The sequence below is a fragment of the Molossus molossus genome, unplaced genomic scaffold (genome assembly GCF_014108415.1).
Source record: "Molossus molossus isolate mMolMol1 unplaced genomic scaffold, mMolMol1.p scaffold_m16_p_5, whole genome shotgun sequence".
NCBI classification, from domain to species: domain Eukaryota; kingdom Metazoa; phylum Chordata; class Mammalia; order Chiroptera; family Molossidae; genus Molossus; species Molossus molossus.
The window spans coordinates 66070021-66094441 of record NW_023425388.1 but is presented as its reverse complement, the minus strand read 5'-3'; the positions used below and the strand labels follow the sequence as shown (position 1 = coordinate 66094441).

The window sequence follows — 24421 nt, the reverse complement described above, 5'->3', positions numbered from 1 at the left end:
CTCTTTTCTGAAGCAGTGCAGCCTCAAGCTCCTCCATGTGCTTTCGGCCCACACCCCACTGCCCAGATCTGGGAGAGGTGCCAGGTCTGGCTCAAGTGCAGAAAACAGAAGGGCTGGGGACTAGACTACCTGGTTGCCCTCTTGGTGCTACTCTGATATTCAGGGGCCTTATTCAGCCCTTCCCCCCCGCCCCGCATCTTTAGACACTTATTGACTCTCTGGGTTGGTGGGATGATTGAGATCTCTTGTTCAAACCTGGAAATACAGTAAGGGACCCCCTAAGGTCTTCTAAATGAGGGCACCGCTCTATGTAAGGAAAGACTATCACGCAGAAGCAGCTAGCATCCACTACCACTCAGGGCCTTTCCAATGCTGTTCCCCTGCTTGGAATGCTTTTCCCTACCCTCTTTTATGATCAGTTTGTACTTACTTTCAGCTCTCAGCTCAGAGAGTCTGGTCTAACAGCTCTAAATTAGGTTCCCTTGCTCTTACCGCCCATTATTCTCTTACCACCCTGATCTTTTCCTTCATTCTTCTCTTGATCCGTATCTATTTCCCCCATTAGACTGTGAGCTCCATGAGGGTAGGGACTATATTTGTTTCATTCATCAGCACTTAGCACAATGCCTGGCACACATCTGTTCAGTGAATGAATAAAGTGGGTGCAGGTCAGCCACGCGGGAGGAGAGTCACTGAGGAAATGTTGAGGTTTTGCCTGCCGCTAAGGAATGGTGGTGGTGGGGGGGGAGGATGCGAGGAGAAGAAAGAACATTAGCAATGTGACATCTGGGGCGCACCAGTGCATGACTGGAGTCCTTTCTAGAGGATCCACCAGGCAGAGGTCTCGCTTACTTCTGTGAGTAGTCTTTCCATGGACGTTTTCTCTCCTCTAGCATGGCCGTTCTGTTCCTCGCCACACTGAGGATGGCAGCTTTTGCTGGGAGTGCTGAAATACTTGGCCATGCATCGAATTGTTTGGTTTTCCTCTTCAAATGCCTTCCATTGCTTCAGCTGTTAAATAAAAGAACACATGCTATTTATTTAATTACACACCCAGAAACACATTCTCCCACTCTCCAAAACGCCAAGGAACGACAGCGATACGCAAATGCACAAACTAATCTCTGCTTGGGATGTACTTTACTCTGGAAAGTTCATGGGCAGTAATGACAGAAGGTACAGAGAATGTTTGAAAAATGCCAAAGGAAAATGACAGGTAGATGAAACAGAACAATCTTAGCTTGACCCACCCATTGCTGAGCTGGTCAAAGAAAACCGGATTGAAGTATACTTTTAGGACCATATTCTAAAGCCAGAGTTTATGAGCTATACCAGGGTTAAGCAATCTAAACTCTGTATATTTCAAGTGAAACTGTTTCTAGTTATATGTAGCTGTTCTTAATTATCCTCATTTGTTGAGTAATGGTGTGCTTACAGCGATCGCAAACCCAGTTCCTTGCTGGAAGACTTCTAACCCAAGTCAATAATCAAGACTCAGGTAGAAAACCACAAATGGCAATAAATAGCAATAAGAATGATAGAATGTTAGGTCTGCAATCTGACCATCTTTTTTTCTTGACAAATGAGGAAAGACCCAGAGGAATATGACTGATCTAGGCCCATGCAGCAAGGAGGCTGCAGAGCCTCTGCTGTAACCAGGGCACTGTGCTGACCCCACGGCCCCAGCACAGCTGATGAAGACAGAGACTGTTAACTGTGGGTCCTAAGGAAAGTTTTTCAGAAGAAACTGGTTTTAAGAAATGATCTGTGAAAGGATGGAATGGAACATAGGGCATTGACAAATGGGGGGCCGTCCTCCTGAGCCTTTGGGACACTGTCCCTGCTTGGTGAATGCCAGTGGTGTGGATCCCAGGGGAGGCCACAGAGCTGGAGGCTTCTGTTTTACCCTTAGGAATTCTCATCACTCTGAGTCCTGATATGCGTTGGACACTCCGGCACCTTAGAAATGATGCTGGTGACTGTGGGGAGCCTCACGGGGATCAGGGACTTCTTTGCTCACTCGTCAACATTTACTAACCCAAATTTGGTAAAGCTCAGACAGGATTCTAAATCCTGCCATCAGTTTCATTTACCACATCTCACCCATATCCTCTTGGGTCCTCTGTTGACTCAGCATGAATCCCTCATGATATTAGGAGTTTGTGTGCTGAATCAGTCCAGAAACCTCCTCTCAGATGTCCTTCCTGAAAGCCTATGGTGCCGTCAGCTCACCATCTCACTAGGGAGTTCTGGAGCCTGGCACCATAGGGCCACTATATGGTCCTGAGTGGATGGAGCAGACGCCCAGTGTTCTCCTAGCATTGACCCTAGCAGTGTCCCAGCGTCCTGGCTCCCTCTCAGACCCCTTCATTTCCTTAGCAGTACAGCTTTCCTGTCTGCCCAGCACCCTCAGGCCCAGCCCTCGCTGCAGGGCTGCTGGAGGAACTGCCCAACCTCGGCGTAAGGGCGTCCAGGGCTTTGGGTCTGTCTCTCCCTAAGCTGGCCAGGTGGAGCCAGGTGCCCCTTGATGAAAGTCCCCTCCCCCTTAGTTCCCTGTTTGTGAAGGTCCTGGTCCTTCAGACTAGACCCTTTGGGGTTTCTGAAATATGGCAACAAATGACCCTCAGGTCATAATTTCAGGACCTCTCTATGACCCTCCAGAACAGTGGTCCTCAACCTTCCTAATGCCATGACCCTTTAATATAGTTCCTCATGTTGTGGTGACCCCCAACCATAAAATTATTTTCGTTGCTACTTCATAACTGTAATTTTGCTACTGTTATGTCTTAGGTGACCCCTGTGAAAGGGTCGTTTGACCCCCCAAAGGGGTCGTGACCCATGGGTTAAGAACCGCTGCTCCAGGACAGGCACATTCTTGGTTTTTCAGCCTCTGTGGTTGTGGTAGGATAAATAATGCCCCCCAAAGATGTTCCCCTCCTAAGCCCCAAAACGTGTGAATATAGCATCTTACATGACAAAGGGGTTCTGTAAATGTGCTCAAGGTAAGGATTTTGGGTTATATAGTGTGGCACAATATAATCATGAGTCCTTATGAGAGAGAGGCAGGAGGGACAGAGACGGAAAAAGAGAAATAACTGTGGAAACAGAGGTCAGAAAGAGATTTGACGATACCACACGGCTGGCTCTAAAGACAGAAAAAGAGAGCGGGTCATGGATGCAGGCGGCCTCTGGAGGCTGAGAAAGGATGGAAATGGTTTCTCCCATTAGCCTCCAGAAGGAACGCGGACTAGTCACCTCGATCTTAGCCAAATGAGACCCATTTCAGACTTCTGACTTCCAGAACTATAATACATTTGACTTGTTTTAAGCCACTAACTTTGTATTAATTTGTCACAGCAGCTACAGGGAACTAATACAGAGGGATTAAATCTCCAGTCTTCGACAGGACACATAGGGCCTCGAGAAACTCACCTCTTAGCCTCCTGCCACTTTCCCCTTCCTTTGAGTTGTGCTTCAAAAAGTGCAAAGATTTGCGGTGCTGCACACATAGCCTGTTCTCTCTCACACCTCTGTGCCTCTTGTCACGGTGTTCCCCATTTGAATGCCACCCACTGTCCTGCCCCCCAACGGCTCAGGGAACGCTTGCTTCTCCTTCAAGGCTGGGCCCATTTTCTGAGAAGGTGTCATGAGTTCCTAGACAGGCTGGGGCACCCCTTCCCCAAACACTTAAAACATGTATTATAATTTCGTCATGTCTGCTCCCAACTACATCCAGAGATGGGGCCATGTGTTGAACTGCATCTTCCCAGCAGTGAATGAATGAATGAATGAATGAACGAACAAATGAAAGTTTTCCTTTAAAAAGTTCATCTATCTAGTAGGGGCACTGAGACATATGCAGATAACTCAGGCAGCGTAGGAAGTCCCAAGTACTTACTTGGAGGAGCAGATGAAACACTCTGGAGGATTAGAGGAGAAAACAATGTTCTACCTCAGGACCTATCTGCCTCTCAGAGGTGAAGGGAAGGAAGAAGGTGTGTGCAGGGCTGGCTCACAGGTAGGTCACCATCAACAAAAGCAGAGGCTGGCTCCTTGCTGGTGATGACCTCAGTGTTTGGCATAAACACTCAGGCATTTCCTGAGGGCCTGTGTGGAATGCCACTTGGTCCACTAGCTCCTTCACTCATCCCACTCAGCTCTAGCACCACCTAATTGCCCTTGAGGTATCCGTGCCTTTGTTTTCATAAGCCCCTCCCACACAGTCTGACACTCAGTGGCAAGAAGGAAGTGCCCTTTTCTTGCTCTCTTCTCTCCCCATGTAGCTCTCTGGTACCTTCCCGAATTTGCTCAGCTGTTTCTCTGCTGGGAACACACAGTGCAGCTCTCACAGGGAGACTCTTCTACTAAAGGCCATGGAGCCAGAGGGGAAAGTCAATTAAAAGGAACACAAAAAATAATTTACTGCCTAGACCTAAAATACAATGCACTATAAAACATATATATTTGGTTTTAGACCATGATCAGTCCAAGAAGAAAAAAGGCGTGACAGAGAAAACAGAAGAGGAAAGATAATAGAGTAAGAGAAAGGGAGCTCAAGACAGCTAGGAGGAAAAATGGGAAACAGAGAGAAGGAAAGAGAATGGCCATCACTGCCCATCCCTTTTGACCCTGTACCCCATAATAATTCCACTTCCATCTCACTTTAACAAATCAAGTGCTTGTCATTTATTTCCAACCTGGAAGTCGGCTTTCAAGCTGAACTTTGTCCTGCATTTTTGTGTCTGTGTGTAGATGGGAGTGCACTTAGATATCACTACTGTCCTAGGTGCTGAGGTTTCAACCACCACAGAGAGTGGAAGTCTTGTGTCCAAGGCAAGGATGCCAAGGGACAGATGTGAGTGTTCAGAGAGGGGATATATGTAGAGCCACATCATGGAGGCTGCTGATTCACTCAGTTTCCAGATGGAGGTCTTGTTTTAGGTCAGGAAGTCTTTCCTCCAATAGTTTACTGGTGATTACTTCTGCCCCAAATTATTTTTATCTTTCAGAGTTTCCTGTTAGCTGTAAATGGTATCCCTAGATCTGTTCCCCATCTTTCATTATCTAGTCTCTCATTTTCATAAACTGTCTCCTTGTGTTCTGTTTCCTTAAATTAATTCACTAATTCAATATTTTGCCATGTCCAATTGCTTATTCAATGTTTCTACAGGGGTTTTGAATTTAATACCATGTTTTTCATCTTTATTTAATATTTCATGATCTGAGATTATGTCCTTCTCATGATGGTTTGCTTTGGTTAAAGATAGGCAATATCCTTTATTTAATTAAAAAAATTTTTTCTTTATTACTTTTAGAGAGAGAGGAAGGGAGAGGGAGAGAGAGACAGCAATATCAATGAGAGAGGACATCAATTGGCCGCCTCCTGCATGCCCCCCACTGAGGATTTGGCCCACAACCTAGGCATGTGCCCTGACTGGGAATCAAACCAGCTACCTCTTGGTGCATGGGTTGATGCTCAACCACTGAGCCACACCATCCGGGCTCTTTTATTTATTTTAAAATATGGAATTCCTCATGAATGTGCGTGTCATCCTTGTGCGAGGGCCATGATAATCTCGGAACTGTTCCAATTTTAGTATATGTGCTGCTGAAGTGAGCACCATGCAATATCCTTTAAATCCTTTTGAAAAGACAAATTTGCTGTCTTCTAAAAATGTCTGTTTCCTTCAGAGGTAGGAATCTTTTCCAAACCCTCAGAAATTTGTGCATCTCTTCTTATAAACTGCAGAATTTCTTCATAGGTCCTTTCCCCTGAATTTATAGTATTACATGGAAAGAGCTATAGTTTCCTAGTCTAGTAAATACATTCTCTTGGTTTTTCCCTCATTGTCACAAGATGGCTGCCATAGCTCCAGGCATAACAAACATTCAAGGTAGAAAGAAGGTAGAAGAGCCTGGCTGGTATGGCTCAGTGGACTGAGCATTGTCCCATTTACTGAGACGTCCCGGTTCGATTCCCGGTCAGGGCACATGCCCGGGTTGTAGGCTCAATCCCCAGTAGGGAGTGTGCAGGAGGCAGTCAATTGATGTTTCTCTCTCTTCTTTCTTTCTTTCTTTCTTTCTTTCTTTCTTTCTTTCTTTCTTTCTTTCTGTCTGGTGGCTTTTTATTTTATTATTTTTAAAATCCTCACCCAAGGATATTTTTCCATTTATATTCAGATAAAGTGGGAGGGAGGGGTATAAAGGGGGAGGGAGGGAGAGAGAGAGAGAAAGAAACACTGATGTGAGAGAGACACATTCATTGGTTGCCTACTGCATGATCCCAACCAGGGCTGGGGACTGAATGGCAACCAAGGTATGTGCCCCTGACCGCAATCAAATCCATGACTCTTTGGTCTGCAGGCCGATGCTCTAACCACTGAGCAAAACCACCCAGGTTCTCATCGATATTTCTCTCCTTTTCTCTCTCTCTAAAAAATCAATAAAAACATATTAAAAAAAAAAAGAAGGTAGAAATGGTTAAACCAGCCATACCCATAGCTTTTTTAGGAAAGCAAAAACTTTCTCAGGAGCGGCCCCAAAAAACTTTAGTGTTCAAAACTATGTCACATGGTGCCGGGCCAGTGTGGCTCAGTGACTGAGTGTTGACCTATTCACTAAGAGGTCGCCAGTTGGATTCCTGGTCAGGGCACATGCCCAGGTTGTGGGCCTGATCCCCAGTGGGGGGCATGCAGGAGGCAGCCAACTTATGTTCTCTCTCATCAATGTTTCTATCTCTCCCCCTCTTCCTTCCTCTCTCTCTAAAATCAATAAAGAAATGAAAACAACAACAACAAAAAAACTGTGTCACATGGGCACTGTGAGGTGTAAAGGAGGCTGTAAAAGCAAACGTTTAGTTCTTTCAGACTATATCGTGGAGATGGGAAGGAAGAAAGGGTTTGGCAATGGGAGGATGGGTTACCAATCAACAATGCTGACCACAGCCTAAAGGGTGGGCTTCCCAAAGGCCCCTCCCCACTCCCTGTTCCCATCTCTCAGAGAGGAATAGCCCTTGCTTTTCATAGCCCTTTTCTGCTGCATTCCAGACAAATAAGACTCAGCTCTCAATGGCTTCCTTTAATCTAGCTCTTATAACATTAAGATTCAGCACAAATTCCTCTAGTTTCTGTCATAGAGACAATGCCCATCCTTGGTTTTTAGTGCTGCTGCTACAGATATTTCCACATTTGCTTATTCTTTTGAGTATTTTCATGAGAATTTACGAAAAGGAAGAAGAGTAAAACGCCTATGCCTGCATCACACCATCATGCCCCAAAGTCCACTCTTCCCTTTTATAAATACCCTGTAACCCTCCGCCAACCATTTGATCGGTCAGTGACCTCAAGGCAAAGTCATTCATAGTCAACTGGAAGCTGAAATGGGAACCAGAATGGATGTTGAGAGGGTAGTAGGATGGGGGAGGCCTTGGGGGAAGAAAAAGAGAACTAGAAGAGAAACAGGAACAGTGCCTGATGCCAAGTTCACTAACTCAGATGTATGTGGCTCAGCGGTACCCTCGGGCCCAACAGGAATAATTTCACGTCACTTTCCTTTCAGAGCCTATGGATTCCGTTGCCTTTCCCTCCAACTCCCTTTTTCCTCTTTGCTGTCTGGACATTTCTGCTTCTATCTTCCTCCCCTGTTTGATTTTTTTCTTTAATCCCCATAATATGAAACATGTTTTTATTCAGTTTTATTTCTCCTTGCTGTAAAAAGAAGAGGAGTACTTTATATTTTCCTTTAATAAAAAGAAAAGAAAAGCATTCACAATTGCATCAAGTTCCAAATGAGTTTTTCCCTGTGAATCTGTAATCCTAAATGGGAAAGAAAGAAAGAAAGAAAGAAAGAAAGAAAGAAAGAAAGAAAGAAAGAAAGAAAGAAAGAAAGAAAGGCAGGCTCCTCACTCCCGGGCTAGTGAAAGAATGACATTATCAAGATGAGGAAGGGACTGGGAATGGGTGAAACAGGCTGAAGGATGGGTGGAAAAGGTGGGGTGGGAGTCAGCTGCCAGGGGTGGAAACAGGCAGCGGCCATGCTCAGCCACTCGGGCTGCCCTCCTTGCTGACCGGGAACAGAGGGGTCTCCCTTCAGGAGAGGGAGGAGGGACGAACAGAAGAAGCCAGCTCACCAGGAACCCTCTTTCCTTCTGACTCTCCAATAAATGGTACTCAAAAGTCTTGATAGACAACACAGTGAGCAGTTTATCATGCCCAGCTAATCCTCCGGAGGACCGGCCTGGCAAATTGTTTCTAGAGCATACCTGGGGAACGAAGATGAAGCAGTTAATGGTGGTTGTGCAAACAAAGATTCCTCCAGACGTGAAGCCAAAGACCAGGTTGGGCCAGGCGTGCAAATATCTGGTGACCACAAGAAGAAGCCCGGCAGCCAGCACCACAAGGTTGACCCCAACCATGATGGTTAAAGACTGATTCACAGGAGGAGAGCTGACATGGTCGGTCAGGCCGGCCAGGTAGGCACCATACAGCAGCAGCAGGCCCTGGAGGCGGACGGAGAACCAGAGGCTCAGGGCCAAAGGGCAGGAGAATTGGGACCATTTAAAGTAAGAATAATAAAACCTACCTTAAAGGGTTGCTACGAGGATTTACTCAGACAGGAGAGGACGCTTAGGACACCCTTGCCACCTAGTAGGTGCTTAGTAAATGTTATTTTCCTCTCCTGCACTGAGAATTAGTTTATCAGAGGTTGGCACATAGGACTCTGCTGGGTTGAGGCACAGGACAGGATGGAATAGGTGGGTAGGAGCCCTACAGACAGAGCTGTGGACAGTAGTGGGCAGTGGGTGCATCGTGTTGCTGGTGAGGCTGCCACATCCACTATGTGGTTTTGTACCACGTGGAGCTGAGGGCCTCATGGAAGCTGAAATAGCCCTGTGGTCTGCTTGTCAAGCCATGCGCCCTGGCAGGGGCAATGCCCCAAGGAAGGGGCTCTTTTTTCCTAATTTTCCCAAGGCACCATCTGCTTGCCAAATCCTGCACCTGCAAGATTGCATCTGCCTAGAAGGGATTCCTTTTTCTAATTTACACAAAGGATCTCCATAGGCCAGCAGAGGCTCTGTGCCAGCGGGTGTTCATGGAGATGGAGAGTGGAAACAGAGGAGAACAAAGGCAGGCCAGGACCTAGACCAGACTGCGGGGCAGGCACAGGCAGCAAAGGCTGCATCTTACCCGGCCCCTCTTTGTGACATTCCTGGCCCCCACCACCAGGAACCCATGAATGTAAACCTGCTCTCAGATCTCTCATTTGTACTGCAGAGAAAATGACTCACAGCATCGTAAAGTGCTGCTTCTTTTGGAAGGAACTGCATTTAAACAGAAATAAAAGCTTTAATCAATAATACATAATATATTGATTCAACATAAGTTCCCCTAACTATACACAAAGTGTCATGCTAGGTGTAGGGCAGGAAATAGTGCTACAAAGAATTAAGCCATGGTCCTGCCTTTTATTTATTTATTTTATCCTCAATCAAGAATACCTTTCCATTTTTTGTTCAGATAGAGTGGGAAGTAGAGAGAGAGAGAGAGAGAGAGAGAGAGAGAGAGATGTGAAAGGGACACATCGAGTGGTTGCCACCCACACGACCCAACCAGGGCCGGGGACAAACTGCAACCAAGGTATGTGCCCTTAGCAGGAACCGAACCCAGGTCTCTCTGGACCACAGGCCGACGCTCTAACCGCTGAGCCAAACCAGCCAGGGTGGTCCTACCTTTTAAGGAGCTCAGTCTGGTAGGGAGACGGAAGGCAAGACACAAATGTCTGTGTTTTGTAACTGAATGTGAAGATGCCATTGGGGATGAGGTGGGGTGGGAACTATGGGGATTCATAGGGAGAACTAACAATGAACGTAAGGTCAGACATCAGGAGGGCACCTGTCAGTGACCCTGAAATCCCCCGACCTGACCAGTTCCACCTGCAGAGATGGTCTTAATGGTAATTTTTGGGAGAATTGATGGCCTAGACTGAAGTAGTCAGCATGGCAGAGATGCCTTCTGGGTGCCCCAAAGGTCCAGTGTCCCCATTGGGGTCTAATGTGCCACCCTGAGACTTTCAGGGGTTAGAAGATATACCAGTTAGGAGGCCAGAGGAGCCTAACTTTTGGGTAACTGATGCCATCAGGTGGCATTTGGCAGAGTTGGATTATGAATAATTTAATCAAAGGTGAATGAGCCCTGGCCGGTTTGGCTCAGCGGTTAGAGCGTCGGCCTGCGGTCCAGAGAGACCCGGGTTCGGTTCCCGCTAAGGGCATGTACCTCGGTTGCAGTTTGTCCCCGGCCCTGGTCGGTCGTGCAGGTGGCAACCACTCGATGTGTCCCTTTCACATCGATGTTTCTCTCTCTCTCTCTCTGTTCCTCTCTCTCCCTCCCACTCTACCTGAACAAAAAATGGAAAAATGTCCTCGGGTGAGGATAAAAAAAAAAAAAAAAAAAAAAAAGTGAATGAAATTAACTCTATGATTTTGAAATGTTGAAATCTGATTCTATTAAAACATTTAAATTCCATTTAAATCCTTGCCCAATTGGAGCTAGGTATTAATAGAGCCCCTATACATCTATGATTCATCCTTGAGTGAATCACATATGATATGTCATTTGCTTTCACTGCTGAGAAGTGTGGGGTAATAGGCAGGTGACAGGTTCAGGAGGGGCTCCTGGAACTTTATGTGGAGATTTGGGTCTTCCTTTGGAAATAATATTCTACTTCTGCCATCTAACGGAGACAAATGAGTCTAATTCAGGGTGGGAGATACTTGAGGAAGCTGGAAACACTCAAAGGACAGTTTGGATGTTGTTGCCTGTCTTAGGACCAACCTTGCTACTAAGCAGAGTGAGGGGGTTAGATGGGTGAACAGCAGCAGGACACCTCGACCCAAATCCTCCTTGCAGGGATTTGGGGAGAAAACTGATACTGCCAAATCCATTTCAAATGAGGCCAAGAGAAACAGTAGGTGGATTCCACATGATTTGGGGGAGAACAAAATGAGGGAGTCCAAAGAGTCGAAAAAGTGACTCCCTGCAAAAAGTAGATAAATAATAAGGGTCATGGCTTTGAGATTTATGCGTCAACAGAGGTCTTCTTGATTTCAGGATTTTTAGCAGGAATCACCTCATTAATTCCTTCTTTATATATATCCACTTTGTTGGAGACAGGCAAACTGTATCACAAGAAGATGTGGTTACCAACCTTGCATCCCAAGACAAGAACAATCCAGATATCAGAGTACCGGGAAGCACAGAAGTGTGTGCTGGTCAGCGAGCAGGACACTTCTCTCCCTGTCATCTAGGAGGGACACAGAGTCAGGAATGAGGGCACCCACAATTACTAGGAACACACAACAGGCCCCTGTGAAGGTCCTGGAGCGTGGACTCCTCTACAGCATATATTTTCCCCCTTAGTGTGTAAAAGCTATAAAGTTTAGTTGACTCCATTAGATAAATGAGAGTGACTGGCGGGAAATACGATGAAGTTGCGCTGACATGTGATGCTGGGTGGCAGCAGGGCTTACCTTCTGTTGTGTGCTTTGCTACCACAACGACTCACATTGGTGCATCAGCAAAATTACAATCATTTCACACCATGTTCTTGCTATTTGCTAATAGTTGAAACCTTCAATATTAAATCTGCAATGTCAAGATTCCACTATATTCCTCAGCCCCTGGTGAGGCTGGAGACACAGTATTTCCTTTTAAATGAACACTATGTACCAGGCACAGTTGAGTCTTTACCTGCATTCCTTTATTTACTTATCACCAAAACCTTAAGAAACAAGTAGTATTATTATCTTCATTGTATATATGAGGAAATAGAGACTTAGAGAGGGTAAATGACTTTCCCAATATCACATGGCTAGAAAGTGGTAGAGCTGGGATTTGAACCAGGGTTGACTGACTCCAAAGACAACCTCAAAATACTGGTTTTACCTCCCAGCAATTAGGGAAGGTAACTTCCTGTGGCTGAAAGTTCTCATTATTGATAATGTGGAAGCAGGGATAGCTGCCAGGCAGATCCCAGGGTGCTGACGTCTCAGTGGGTGCAGGGGGTGGACACCTGGGCAGGAGGACAGGGGGAGAGGTGGCACACCTTGCAGACAAGGGGCAAGGCATTCACAGCAGCCACAGCTCCTGAGGCTCTCCCTTCTCTGGGTCACTTATCTTCTCGTTGGGAGGATGCCCACACAGTGAGAGCTACTGCGAAATGACCCCTGTGTGCCCACAGAAGCCATTCCCTTCAGTTCAGGAACTGAATTCTCCAGGGATTGGGGCCCTCACCGTCATACTGACACCGAGAATCTGGAGGCACTGGACGGGATCAGTCAATACCCATGTCATGAGCAGGATCACATCAGCTATCACCAGGGCCGCCACCAACCCCAGTAGCTGCAGGTCTTTGATTATCTGAAAAAGAGTTAAGATTATAACTTTCCTTAGCTCACTGGCTATCCAGGGACTGTCCTTCATGTTCTAAGCTGTAGGCTCCAGGGTTAGCTCTCCCATGAAGCTTCAAATCCAGCCATCAAAGGTAAAACAGATACTAAATATTTACCATGATTTCTGTGTCCATATAATCCTCACCATTAAATATTTCCATTTGTCTATATTTTCCATATCCTGCCTTTTTCCACAAAAGATTCAAAGGTTTTATAGAATAAATATTATTTTGAGATAATGCGAGCAGATAGATGTGGGAGTTTTCACATAATACTGTTAACAACCGTTAACCTGGAGGATGGGGTTGAGAGCTGAGGGTACTGGAGGGAGGATTGCTAACAAGTTCTTTTTTTTTTTCGTTATTGATTTTAGAGAGAGGGGAAGGAAGAGGGAGAGAGAGCTAGAAATATCAATGAGAGAGAACATCAACTGGCCACCTCCTGCATGCCCCTGAATGGGGATTTGGCCCACAACCTGGGCATGTGCCCTGCCTGGGAATCGAACTGGCGACCTCTTGGTGCATGGGTCAATGCTCAACCACTGAGCCACACTGTCCAGGCCTAACATGTTCTTTATACTTACATGAATCACTTGACTTCACACAAAAAAATGTGTTACTTTTGTGACCACAAAAATAAAATTAAGGAAATATATATCCTGCAACAGGATGAAAAACTGAAAAACATTAAGGAAAAGAGAAAATAAAGAGAATTATGATGAAGGCTCAGGTGAGTAGAGTACATAACATTCATGAATTGGGGCAGAAATGTGGGTCTGAGTTTTTGTCAACCAGTGGAAAGAAGAAAGCACAACCAGTTACATGATTCCTGGTCTTTGTAAGATAAAAACAAATCAGCTGCTTAATCAAACTGCTCAAAACCAGTGATATAGAGTAAATCTTTAAAGCAAAGAGCAAACAAAGATACATTATGTATAGAGAAACAAAGATAAGGAAGACATTAGATATCTCATCAGATACAAGGCCAAGTGAGAGGTCAGTGCAGAAAAATCTTTAAAGTACTAAAGGTAAAAAAGAAAACCTCAACATAGAATTCTACATCCAGCAAAAATTACCTTTCCAAAACAAAGGTGGAATAAAGATTTTTCAGATATACAAAAGCTGAAAAAATTCAGCACTGGCACACTCATATTAGAATGTTAGATATCCTTCAGGAAAAAGGAAAATAATATCAGAAGAATATCTGTAAAAGGAGAGTAAGAGCTCTGGTAATGTTAACTTCATGGAAAAATATGTGATTTATTTTTATTTTTAAATATATCTTTAAACGATAACTAATTTTAAACAAAAAATTACAGTTGTGTGGGACTTATAACATGTAAAATAAAAATAACACAAAGATTGAGAAGGGGAGAAATAGAAGCATACTATTGTAAAGTACTTATAGTAGATGAATGCCAGTTATACACAAACTCTTCCAGAAACTAAAGAGGAGAAAATACTTCCCAATTCTCCCTATAAGGCTGTCATTATCCTGATACCAAAAGCAGAGGAAGATTTTACAAGAAAAGAAAATTACAGAGCAATATAATACACACATTATAAACAAAATAAATCCAACAATATAAGGCAAGGATAGTACATCATGACCAAGTGAAGGTTGTCTCAGGAATTCAAGGTTGGTTTGCAATTCTAAAACCACTTAATGTAATTCAACATATGAACAACTAATGAAGAAAAACAAAACAAAACATATAACCATGTCAGCAAACACAGAAAATGCATTTTACAAAAACTCAACATCAATTCTTTATAAAAACTCTCAGCAAAATAGGAATAGAGGAGCTTCCCCAACTAAATAAAAAGTATGTGCAATGAAATTACACCTAACATCTTACTTAATTTTGAAAGACTGAATGCTTTCCCCATAAAATAAAAAACAACTCAAGAATATTTGCTCTCAGCAATTCCATTGAACACTGCAGTGTTGTTACTAGCCAGTGTCATCATACAAGAGATTGGATAGAAACTGCCTTTAGTCACAGATGATATGATAATCCATGTTAAAAATCCAAAGGAATCTATTTTAAAAGCTACTATTAATATGTAGGTTAGTAAGGTTTGCAGCAAACAAGATAGCATACAAAAATCTACTGTATTTCTACATATTAGCAACAAAAAATTGAAAAGTGAAATAAAAAATAATATGTATAGTAGCACAAAAATATAAAATACTTAGGAATAAAATCTAATAAAAGATGCAAAAGACTTCCACTAAAAAGTACAAAAAAGTGCTGAGAGAAATTAAAGATCTAAAAAAAAAAAGGAGAAATATACTGTGTTCATGGGTTAAAAGACACAACATCGTTAAGAAGTCAATTCTCTACAATTTGATCTATAAATTCAACACAATCTCAATGGAAATTCCAGTAGAATTTTTACAGAAATTTGCAAACTGACTCAAAAATCCATATGAAAATTCAAAGGACCTAAAATAGCAAAAACAACATTGAAAAAGAACTAATATTCCCTGAGTCAAGATTTAATATAAAGCTACAGTAATCAAGATAATATGGTATTTGTGTCAAAATAAACTACACCAATGAGACAAAGTAGAATTCAGAAACAGATCTACATATCTATGGACAATTTTCAACAAAGGTACAAAGGTAGTTCAGTGAAGAAAGAACAATCTTTTCAGCAAATGTTGCTGGAACATAAGATATAAATAAATATATATATAAAAAATTAATGTTGATCCATGCAGCACACCTTATTTCAAAATTAACTAAAAAATGGACCATAGACCTAACTGTAAAAATGAAAACTCTTAAAACTACTATGAGTAAACACAGGAGAAAACCTTTTGGGGCCTTGGATTAGGCAAAAGTTTCTTAGATCTAATAACAAAAACATGATCAATAAAAAAAAAAAAAAATAGGTAAATTCAACTTCATCAAAATTAGAAATATGTTCTGTTTGAAAGATACTCTTCAGCAAATAAAACAAAAAGCCACAAACTGGAAGAAAATCTTTGCAAATAATATATCTGATAAAGGATTTGTATCTGGAATTAAAAAAAAAAAATTTCTTAAAACTCAATAATAAGAAAACAAACAGCTAAATTTAAAAATACATGAGCCCTGAAAATCTATTTGAAAAAATAATGACAGAAAAATTCCCTAATTTGGTGAAGGAAACAGACATACAAGTCCAGGAAGCACAGTGAATCCCAAACAAGATGAACACAAAGAGGTCCACACCAAGACACATCATCATCAAAATGACAAAGGTTAAAGACAAAGAGAGAATCTTAAGAGCAGTAAGAGAAAAGCAGTTTGTCACCTACAAAGGAGCTCCCATAAGACTGTCAGTTGATTTCTTAAAAGAAACTTTGCAGGCCAGCAAGGAGTGGCAAGAGATTATCAAAGTGATGAAAAGCAACGATCTACAACCAAGATTATTCTCTCCTGCAGAGCTATCATTTAGAATCGATGGTGATGTAAAAAGTTTCCCAGACAAGAAAAAGCTAAAGGAGTTCATCACTACCAAACCAGTATTATATAAAATATTGAAGGGTCTTCTTGAAGGAGAAGAAGAACAAAAATATGAACAATAAAATGGCAATTAATACATATCTATCAACAACTGAATCTACAAACAAAATGAGCAAGCGGAATAGAAACAGACTCATAGAGAGAACTTTCTGTTGGTTGCCAGATGGGAGGGGGGCTGGAGGGATGGGTGAAAGAGATGAAGGAATTAAGTAGTAGAAATTGATTGTTAGACTGATGAACCTCAAAGGGAAGGGGGGAGAGAGGGTGGGATGAGCTAAACCAAAGAACTTCTATGCATATATGCATATGCAATGGATACCAACAATAGTGTGGGGAAGGCAGGAGGGGGGTGGGATTGAGGAGTAGGGGGTCAATGGGGAAAAAAAGGGGGATATCTGTAATACATTCAACAATAAAGATAAGTTAAAAAACATACATGAGCCCAACCCTGGCTGGTTTGGCTCAGCAGTTAGAGTGTTGGCCTTCAGACCCAAGGGTTGTAGGTTTGATTCCCAGTCAAGGGCATGTACCTGGGTTGCAGGTTTGATCCTTGGCCCCAGTTGGGGTCATGGGAGACAGCCAATCAATGTCTCTCTCACATTGATGTTTTTCTCTCTCCCCCTTCCTCCCTTCCACTCTATCTAAAAAAAAAAAAAAAAAAAAACCAGTTGAAAATTATTCTTGGGTAAGGCTTAACAACAACAACAAAAATGTGTGAGAAAAGAGCAGATACTTTACCAAACAAGATATACAACATGGGGCAAATGTAGGTTTACAGTTGTGAGTACATGAAACACAGAATTTATTCTTGTATTTTATTTATTACTTATGGTATTATTTTCCATATAAACAACTGTAAACCTACTTTTTGCCCCACCCTGAATACATATGAAAAGATGCTCAACTTTGCATTAGGGAAGTGAAAATTAAATCACAATGCGATATTAACCCCCCCCCCCCCACACACACACACCTGTTAGAGTGGCTAAAATAAAAGAAACCGACCAAGTCAAAGTTGGGGGGCATGTGGAGGAAAAGGATTCTAAGACTCTGCTGGTGAGAATGTAATATGGTACAATCACTTTGGAAATGAGGCAATTTCTTAAAAAGTTAAACACATACCCACCATATGATCCAACCAGGAGAAATGAAAGCATATGTCTACATAAAGACTGGTACATGAATATTCATAGCAATTGTATTTTTAATAGCCCCAAACTAGAAACAGACCCAAACATCCATCAATAGGTGAATGGAGAAACAAACTGCTGAGTCTACACATTGGAATACTACTCAGCCAAAACAAGGACAGAACACTGGAGCATACCACAACATGAATGAATTTCAAGATAATTATGCCAAGTAAAATAAGACAGACAAAAAAGTACATAATTCCATTTATGTAAAATTCTGGGACAAGCAAACTTTTCTATACTGATGGGAAGCAGATTAATGGTTGCCTGGGGACAGGGGCAGGGTATGTAAGGATTGGACAGGAGAAGAAGATAAAGGTATATAAGGAAGTTTTACTGGATTGTACACCATGTTTAATGCATGAACACATATGTCAAAAGTTACGAAATCATACACTTTGGATTTGGAAATCATACACATTGCATGTCAACTATGCCTCAACAAAACTATTTTAAAAATGTTTTTATTGATTTTTCAGAGAGAGAGAGAGGAAGGGAGACAGAGATAGAAACATCAATGAGAGAGAAACACTGACTGGCTGCCTCCTGCACACCCCCTACCAGGGATCAAGCCCACAACCCAGGCATGTGCCCTGATCTGGGAATCGAACTGGGACCTCTCAGTCCATGGCATGATGCTCAGTCCACTGAGCCACACCAGCTAGGCAACAACACTATTTTTTTTTAAAAAAGATTCAGTACTCTAAAGGGATGGATAAACTTCTTGTCCTTTAGGCAATGTTTTTCAAATGGACGGGTACTTGCAGCTGAACTTTTGGTAAATATTTACCACTATTCAAATAACCAAAAAACAAACAAACAAAACTCCCCCCAGAAAGCACCATTCCAGAAAAGTAAACTCCTACTGAGAGATAGATATACTTGGTCTGGGCAGAGCCTATAGACAGCGTTTGATGAGCAGATGTTGAGGTATGGGCTGTTCTAGTAGGGATCCTGATGAAATGGGGAAATGTGGTTAGGATGACATATGATAACAAGGACATGTAGGTGATCTGCTGCCACAGCTTCTAGGGTTGATTCTACCTGCTGAATGGGTGTCTTCTCCCTTGCTCATGCTCCAGGCCCATCCTTAGTGCAGAGAGTGGCCTCCTACATGGAAAAGAACTGGGCTCCACTGAGGAAAATAACTCCTTACACTTGCTAGAGCTTCTCTTACTCACTCTCCCTCCCTCCACTTTCAGCTCACACCTGTACCAAGCAACAGTCTCTCTGGGCACCTCCCACTGGCACCACCTATTGGCCAGCTCACATCCCCAGAGCAGCACCAGGGCCCTGGGTGCATATGAAACAGAGCCTATGTTCAAAGACCTATCTCTCCAATAGCAGTGACACACAGCCTTCCACGCTTGGGGACTTAGAGGCCACATGACTCCAAGGTTTGAAGTGAGGAGCAGGAACTTCAGACTACTGGAAATGGGCCAGACCAGTGATCTGGCAAAGCTTCCCTTGCTTTTAATCAATAGTGAAGCTGCCATCTGCTGTCAAGCACTAGGTATGTACTGTCTACTTACCACTCTCTTGTCCGGGACCCTCTGGGTAAACACCTTGTAGAGTCGCCAGCTCTTCCCCAGAATGGGTCCAAACACAAGGGAGGTCCCAATACATAGCATGGACAGTCTTACCTACAGGTGGAAAAGGACACGAGCAAGAGGCATGAGAGGAACCACTGTCATTCTCCACACATTCTGATCTGCAAAGCCTCAGTCCACAGAGGGCATGGACAGAAAGTGGACCCCATCAGCTAAGCATTCTAGGAATCGACTCTGAAAGTGCCCACACCAAGGACAAAGGTAACCACCACCCACAGGAACAGTGGATTAAAAAATTGTCAAAACTTTGACGTTATATTTAAAACTGAAGATTTTACCCACCTGAATGAGAGTTTCCATTGAGCTTCGCACTGAAGCACCTCCATCTTGAATCCCAAAGAGGTAAGCGCTACTATAAGTCAGACAACTGCCCAGTAAGGTCACGATGTTCAGATTGGGACTGGACATCTTCACAATCCTAGGGGGAGCCAGGAACAGAGACACTTACAGTCACGACCCTTGCCCTGGGAGTGGACACAGCTCCCTCACCAGCATTGTCTCCAGGGCAGCCTCACAGTGAAGTGCCACTGGGAAGAAGCCCTGTAAAATATGGTTATGAGCCCTGGCCGGTTTGGCTCAGTGGTTAGAGCATCGGCCTGCAGTCCAGAGAGACCTGGGTTTGTTTCCTGCTAAGGGCATGTACCTCTGTTGCAGTTTGTCCCCAGCCCTGGTTGGGTCGTGCGGGTGGCAGCCACTCGATGTGTCCCTTTCACGTCAATGTTTCTCTCTCTCTCTCTCTCTCTCCTGCTCTATCTGAATAAAAAATGCAAAAATGTCCTCGGGTGAGGATAAAAATAAATAAATAAATGAATCACACACACACACAAATAAAATATGGTTATGATTGATTTAAATTTATTTTCAAAGAGAACTAAATTCTGGCACATCTTGCTTGTATAACTCCAAGTCTTTTAAGAGAAGGCCACTTCTAAAAGAGTTACGAGTTTTCCATGAAGTTTATGGTTGTCAAGAGACTGCTGTATGCTGCCAAGTGAATAAATAACTAGCAGGTAGATACCTAAAGAGATACAGTTGGAAGCCTTTAGAAATGAGCTGTAAAGTAACTGCTGTTTGGAGAAAAGGTTTGGGAATTTTTTTTCCTTCCACTATTTCTTGATTTGATAAGTGAACTAATTTCCTGTCTCTACCTGACCAAGAGAGAAAGAGAAGCAGGGGTTGAAAGCAGGAAATGTGGTAAGAGTCTTTTCTTGAGGGATTTTAAATAAGGTTACAGAGTGTCTGGCCAGTGTGGCTCAGTGGGTGAGCGTCGACCCGTGCACCAAGAGGTCACCAGTTTGATCCCTGGTCAGGGCACATGCTCAGGTTGTGGGCCGGATCCCCAGTGGGGGATATGCAGGAGGCGGCCAGTCGATGTTCTCCATCATCGATGTTTCTATCTCTCTCTCCCTCCCTCTCACTTCCTCTCTCTCTCAAATCAATAAAGGAAAAAAAAAATGGTTACAGAGCAATTGAAAGATTAGAGGTAGGGATGGACAATCACAGTTTCAGACAAACCCTGGACGCCAGTAGAGGCTCAAGACAAGGTAGAAATGTGCGACTTGGTTAACCTTACAGGAAAACCTGGCTTAAACTTTGTTGTTGTTGTTATTTGTTTTTGTTATGGATAACAAAAAGTAAAAGTAACTAGAGGAATGTATAATTGTATTTAAGAATTTTAGTCTAAATGGTGTATTTTACATAAATGCAATATTTATACTGAATCATATGATCATTCTACTTAGTTATATATATATATATTTTTTTATCCTCACCCGAAGATATTTTTCCATTTTTTGTACAGATAGAGTGGGAGGGAGAGAGAGGAAGGGAGAGACAGACAGAAACATCGATGTGAAGGGACACATCGAGTGGCTGCCACCCGCACGACCAACCAGGGCCGGGGACAAACTGCAACCGAAGTACGTGCCCTTAGCGGGAACCGAACCCGGGTCTCTCCAGACCGCAGGCCGACGCTCTAACCGCTGAGCCAAACTGGCCAGGGCTATTTTTTATTTTTAATAATTCTGAGGAAGAAAGCATTGTTATCTATATACCTGGATTATCTGGCTGACGACCTTCCAGTCCAGAGCCAAGGCAAAGCCATCTGCTTAATGCAGCCTATTTTAATGGCAGCAAAATATCTGGGAGGCATTAAACAAACAGTTTTCTAGTGCTAGGTTTGCAAACATTATAACCACCACTGGCCCAGCTCGATTATTTCGTGGCTGGTAGCATAATTACATGCACACACGTAAGAACACCAGAGCACTGTCCTGGGACACAGGCCCCAAGTATTGGCACCATAAGCCAGAGTTCAGGTGAGTTTTTTTTTGCTTTGGAGCAGAAACCTTGATACTTTCCCCCTGTAAAAATGAAAACAGCTTTCATGTATTCCCTTTATAAAATGGGGGTAGTAATACCTCTGGCCCTCACAGCTGTGAGGAGGCAATGAGGCAACACAGCCAAGTGTGCGGCGTAGATCAGGCACATAGTAAGCACATTGCCAGCGTTAGTTGATGATATTCTTAATCTCATCATTCTCCAGGAATCACATTTCCTTCTGTTTGTTTATTATCTATACACAATCAATGCCCCCTTTCTTTCTCTTGTTATTTCAAAATCTCTCTGCATTGTCCCTCACTCTCCATTCCTGCTACCACGTTTATCCAAGATATGATCATATTAGGAGCAATGGAACTGGAGTCAGGAGTGACAAATGGGACTCATGCTGTGTGACTTTGGGCACGTCATTTAACTACTCCTAGGTTCCTGCTTCCTCATGTGTGAAATAAAGGTAATATCATCTCTCATATCCACCCCACAGGTTATTGCAAAGATCAGATGAGACATGTGCCAAAACTCTTTGAAAACCCTAAGGTGATGCAAAAATATTAACTTTTAGATTTTCAGTGTAACTTTTAGCTCTCTGTAACACCCATTTTCCTCTGTCCTAATATCCTCTGTATGTTAGTTTCAGATTCATTTTCTTAAAATACCACCTTCATCACTTAACAAGAATGCTACATGTATAAAGAACATTTGTCTATTGTTTGCCTTAAGTCTCCCGTGTCCAAATTTAAGATCTAGCCTTAACATTCCCAGTCACCACATCTTCAAACTGTGGACTCATGGAGAGTAATTTCTCCTAGTTTCTTTATCTCTTCCCATAAGGAGGGGAACTATGTGGTGAATTCTGGCTACTGAAACAAGAACAATGCTAACCAGCAGCTCCACAAAGCATTTTTTTGTTTTTTATCTTTATTGTTCAGAGTATTACAGATGTTCCTCCCTTTTTTCCTCCATTGATCCCCTCTTCCCCACTTCTACTCCCCTCCTCCTTTCCCCATATTATTGTCTGTGTCCATTGGTTATGCATATATGCAAATAAGTTCTTTGGTTTATCTCTTCCCACCCCACTCCCCATCCCGCTTCCCTTTGAAGTTTGTCATCTGTTCCTTACTTCCATGTCTCTGGATCTATTTTTATCATAAGCTTATTTTGTTCATTATATTCCATAAATAAGTAAGATCATGTGGCACTTGTCTTTCTCTGACTGGTTTATTTCGCTCAGCATAATACTTTCCAGGTCCCTCCATGTCGTCTCAAAGGGTAATAGATCCTCCCTTTTGACAGCTGCATAGTATTCCATTGTGTATATGTACCACAGCTTTTTTATTCACTCATTTACTGATGGATGCTTGGGCTGTTTCCAGATCTTAGCTACTGTAAATAGCTCTGCTATGAACATAGGGGTGCATATATTCTTCTTGATTGTTGTTCCAGGCTTCATAGGATATAGTCCAAGAAGTAGGATCACTGGGTCAAATGGCAGTTTCATTTTAAATTTTTTGAAGAAACACCATATTGTTTTCCACAGTGGCTACACCAGTCTGTATTCCCACTAGCAGTGTACTAGAGTCCCCTTTTCTCCACACCCTCATCAGTACTTGTTGTTTGATGGTTTGTTGTTGGCAGCCATTCTGGCAGGTGGGAGGTGATAGCTCATAGTTGTTGTAATTTGCATCTTTCTGATGATTAGTGAAGTTGAGCATTTTTTCATATGTCTCTGGGCCATTTGTATGTCCTTTTTGGAGAAGTGTCTATGCAGGCCTTCTGCCCATTTTTTAATTGGATTGTTTGTCTTCCTTTTGTTTTCTTAAATTTTATTGAAAAATTTTTTCTTTATTGGTATTAGAGAGAGAGAGATGAAAGGGAGGGAGAGAGAAATAGAAACATCAATGAGAGAGAACATCAATTGGCCACGTCCTTCATGCTCCCTACTAGAGATTGGGCCTACAACCTGGGCATGTGCCCTGACTGGGAATTGAACCAGTAACTTCTTGGTGCATGGGTTGATGCTCAACCACTGAGCCACACCGGCTGGGCTGTCTTCCTTTGTTGAGTTGTATGAGTACTCTATATATTTTGGATGTTAACCCCTTATACAATGTTCTCCCAGAGAGTGGGTTCCCTTTTAATTTTGATGATAGTTTCTTTTGCCTTGCAGAAGCTTTTTAGTTTGATATAGTCCCATTTATTAGTTTTTTCCTTTGTTTCTCTTGCCCTAGGCGATGTATCAGTGAAAATTCTGCTACATGTGATATCTGAGATTTGCTGCTTACATTTTCTTCTAGGATGTTTTTTTAATCCTCACTGGAGGATATTTTTCTATTTATCTTCAGATAGAGTGGGAAGGAGGAAGAGGGAGAGGGAACGGGAGTGGGAGTGGGAGAGAGAGAGAAAGAGAGAGGGAGAGAGAGACATCAACAGGTTGCCTCCTGCACAACCCTGATCAGGGCCAAGGATAAACCGCAACTGAGGTACGTGTCCTTGGTCGGAATAGAATCCGCAAATCATTGGTCCAGGAGTCAATGCTCTAACTGCTGAGCCAAACCGGCCAGGGGTCTTCTAGGATTTTTATGGTTTTATTACTTATATTTAAGTCTTTTATCCATTTTGAGTTTATTCTTGTGAGTGGTGTAAGTTGGTGGTCTAGTTTCATTTTTTTGTTTTGCATGTACCTGTCCAATTCTCACAACACCATTTATTGAAGAGATAGTCTTTTCTCCAATGTATTCTCTTTCCTCCTTCGTCAAATATTATTTGCACATAATGTCTTGGGTCGATTTCTGGGTTCTCTGTTCTGTTCTATTGATCTATTTGCCTGGTCAGGCTGTTTTGATTACTATGGCTTTGTAGTATAACCTGATATCCGGTATTGTGATCTCTCCAACTTTGTTCTTCTTTTTCAAGATTGCTGTGGCCATTTGGGATCTTTTTTGGTTCTATATAAACTTCTGGAGTATTTGTTCTAGATCTGTGAAACATGCCATTGGTACTTTAATTGGGATTGCATTGAATCCAAAGATTGCTTTTCACAAAGCATTTGTTAAGAGGAGTAATAAATTTGAGAGCTCATCGCTGATACCAATTCAGAAAGGGGAGCACCACTGACCTGGGATGGGTCACTCGATGCAGTCAAAAGCCTGGGCAGCGACACTACCACTGACTACCACTGGGTGGGCTTCTGCAAGACCAGTAACCGAAGCCATTCTTCTCCATGGCCACCCACAAGCTCATTGACATAAGTAATAAATATCTGGTGATGACCACTTCACTCAGCAACATTCCAGGTTTCACAGCCACACATCTGTGC

General features: G+C 42.9%; 1 protein-coding gene and 1 non-coding gene across 3 annotated transcripts in view; both read right to left on the bottom strand.

Moving 5' to 3' along the window:
• GPR156 (G protein-coupled receptor 156) overlaps positions 1–24421 on the bottom strand; it is a 72253-nt gene that overhangs the window by 5237 nt on the left and 42595 nt on the right. Inside the window, exons 3-8 of one of the 2 annotated variants that reach the window (XM_036243677.1) lie at positions 19048–19183; positions 18688–18798; positions 12288–12413; positions 11203–11298; positions 8261–8497; positions 853–1011 (exon numbers count right to left, since the gene is read on the bottom strand). In XM_036243677.1, coding sequence (XP_036099570.1) covers positions 853–1011; positions 8261–8497; positions 11203–11298; positions 12288–12413; positions 18688–18798; positions 19048–19183 — 865 coding nt within the window. The remainder of the gene's footprint in view (positions 1–852; positions 1012–8260; positions 8498–11202; positions 11299–12287; positions 12414–18687; positions 18799–19047; positions 19184–24421) is intronic. The other variant, XM_036243678.1, reaches the window with a different exon arrangement.
• Positions 5518–5621, bottom strand: LOC118617948. Its single transcript, XR_004956904.1, has one exon. It is a non-coding gene; the product is annotated as a U6 spliceosomal RNA (small nuclear RNA).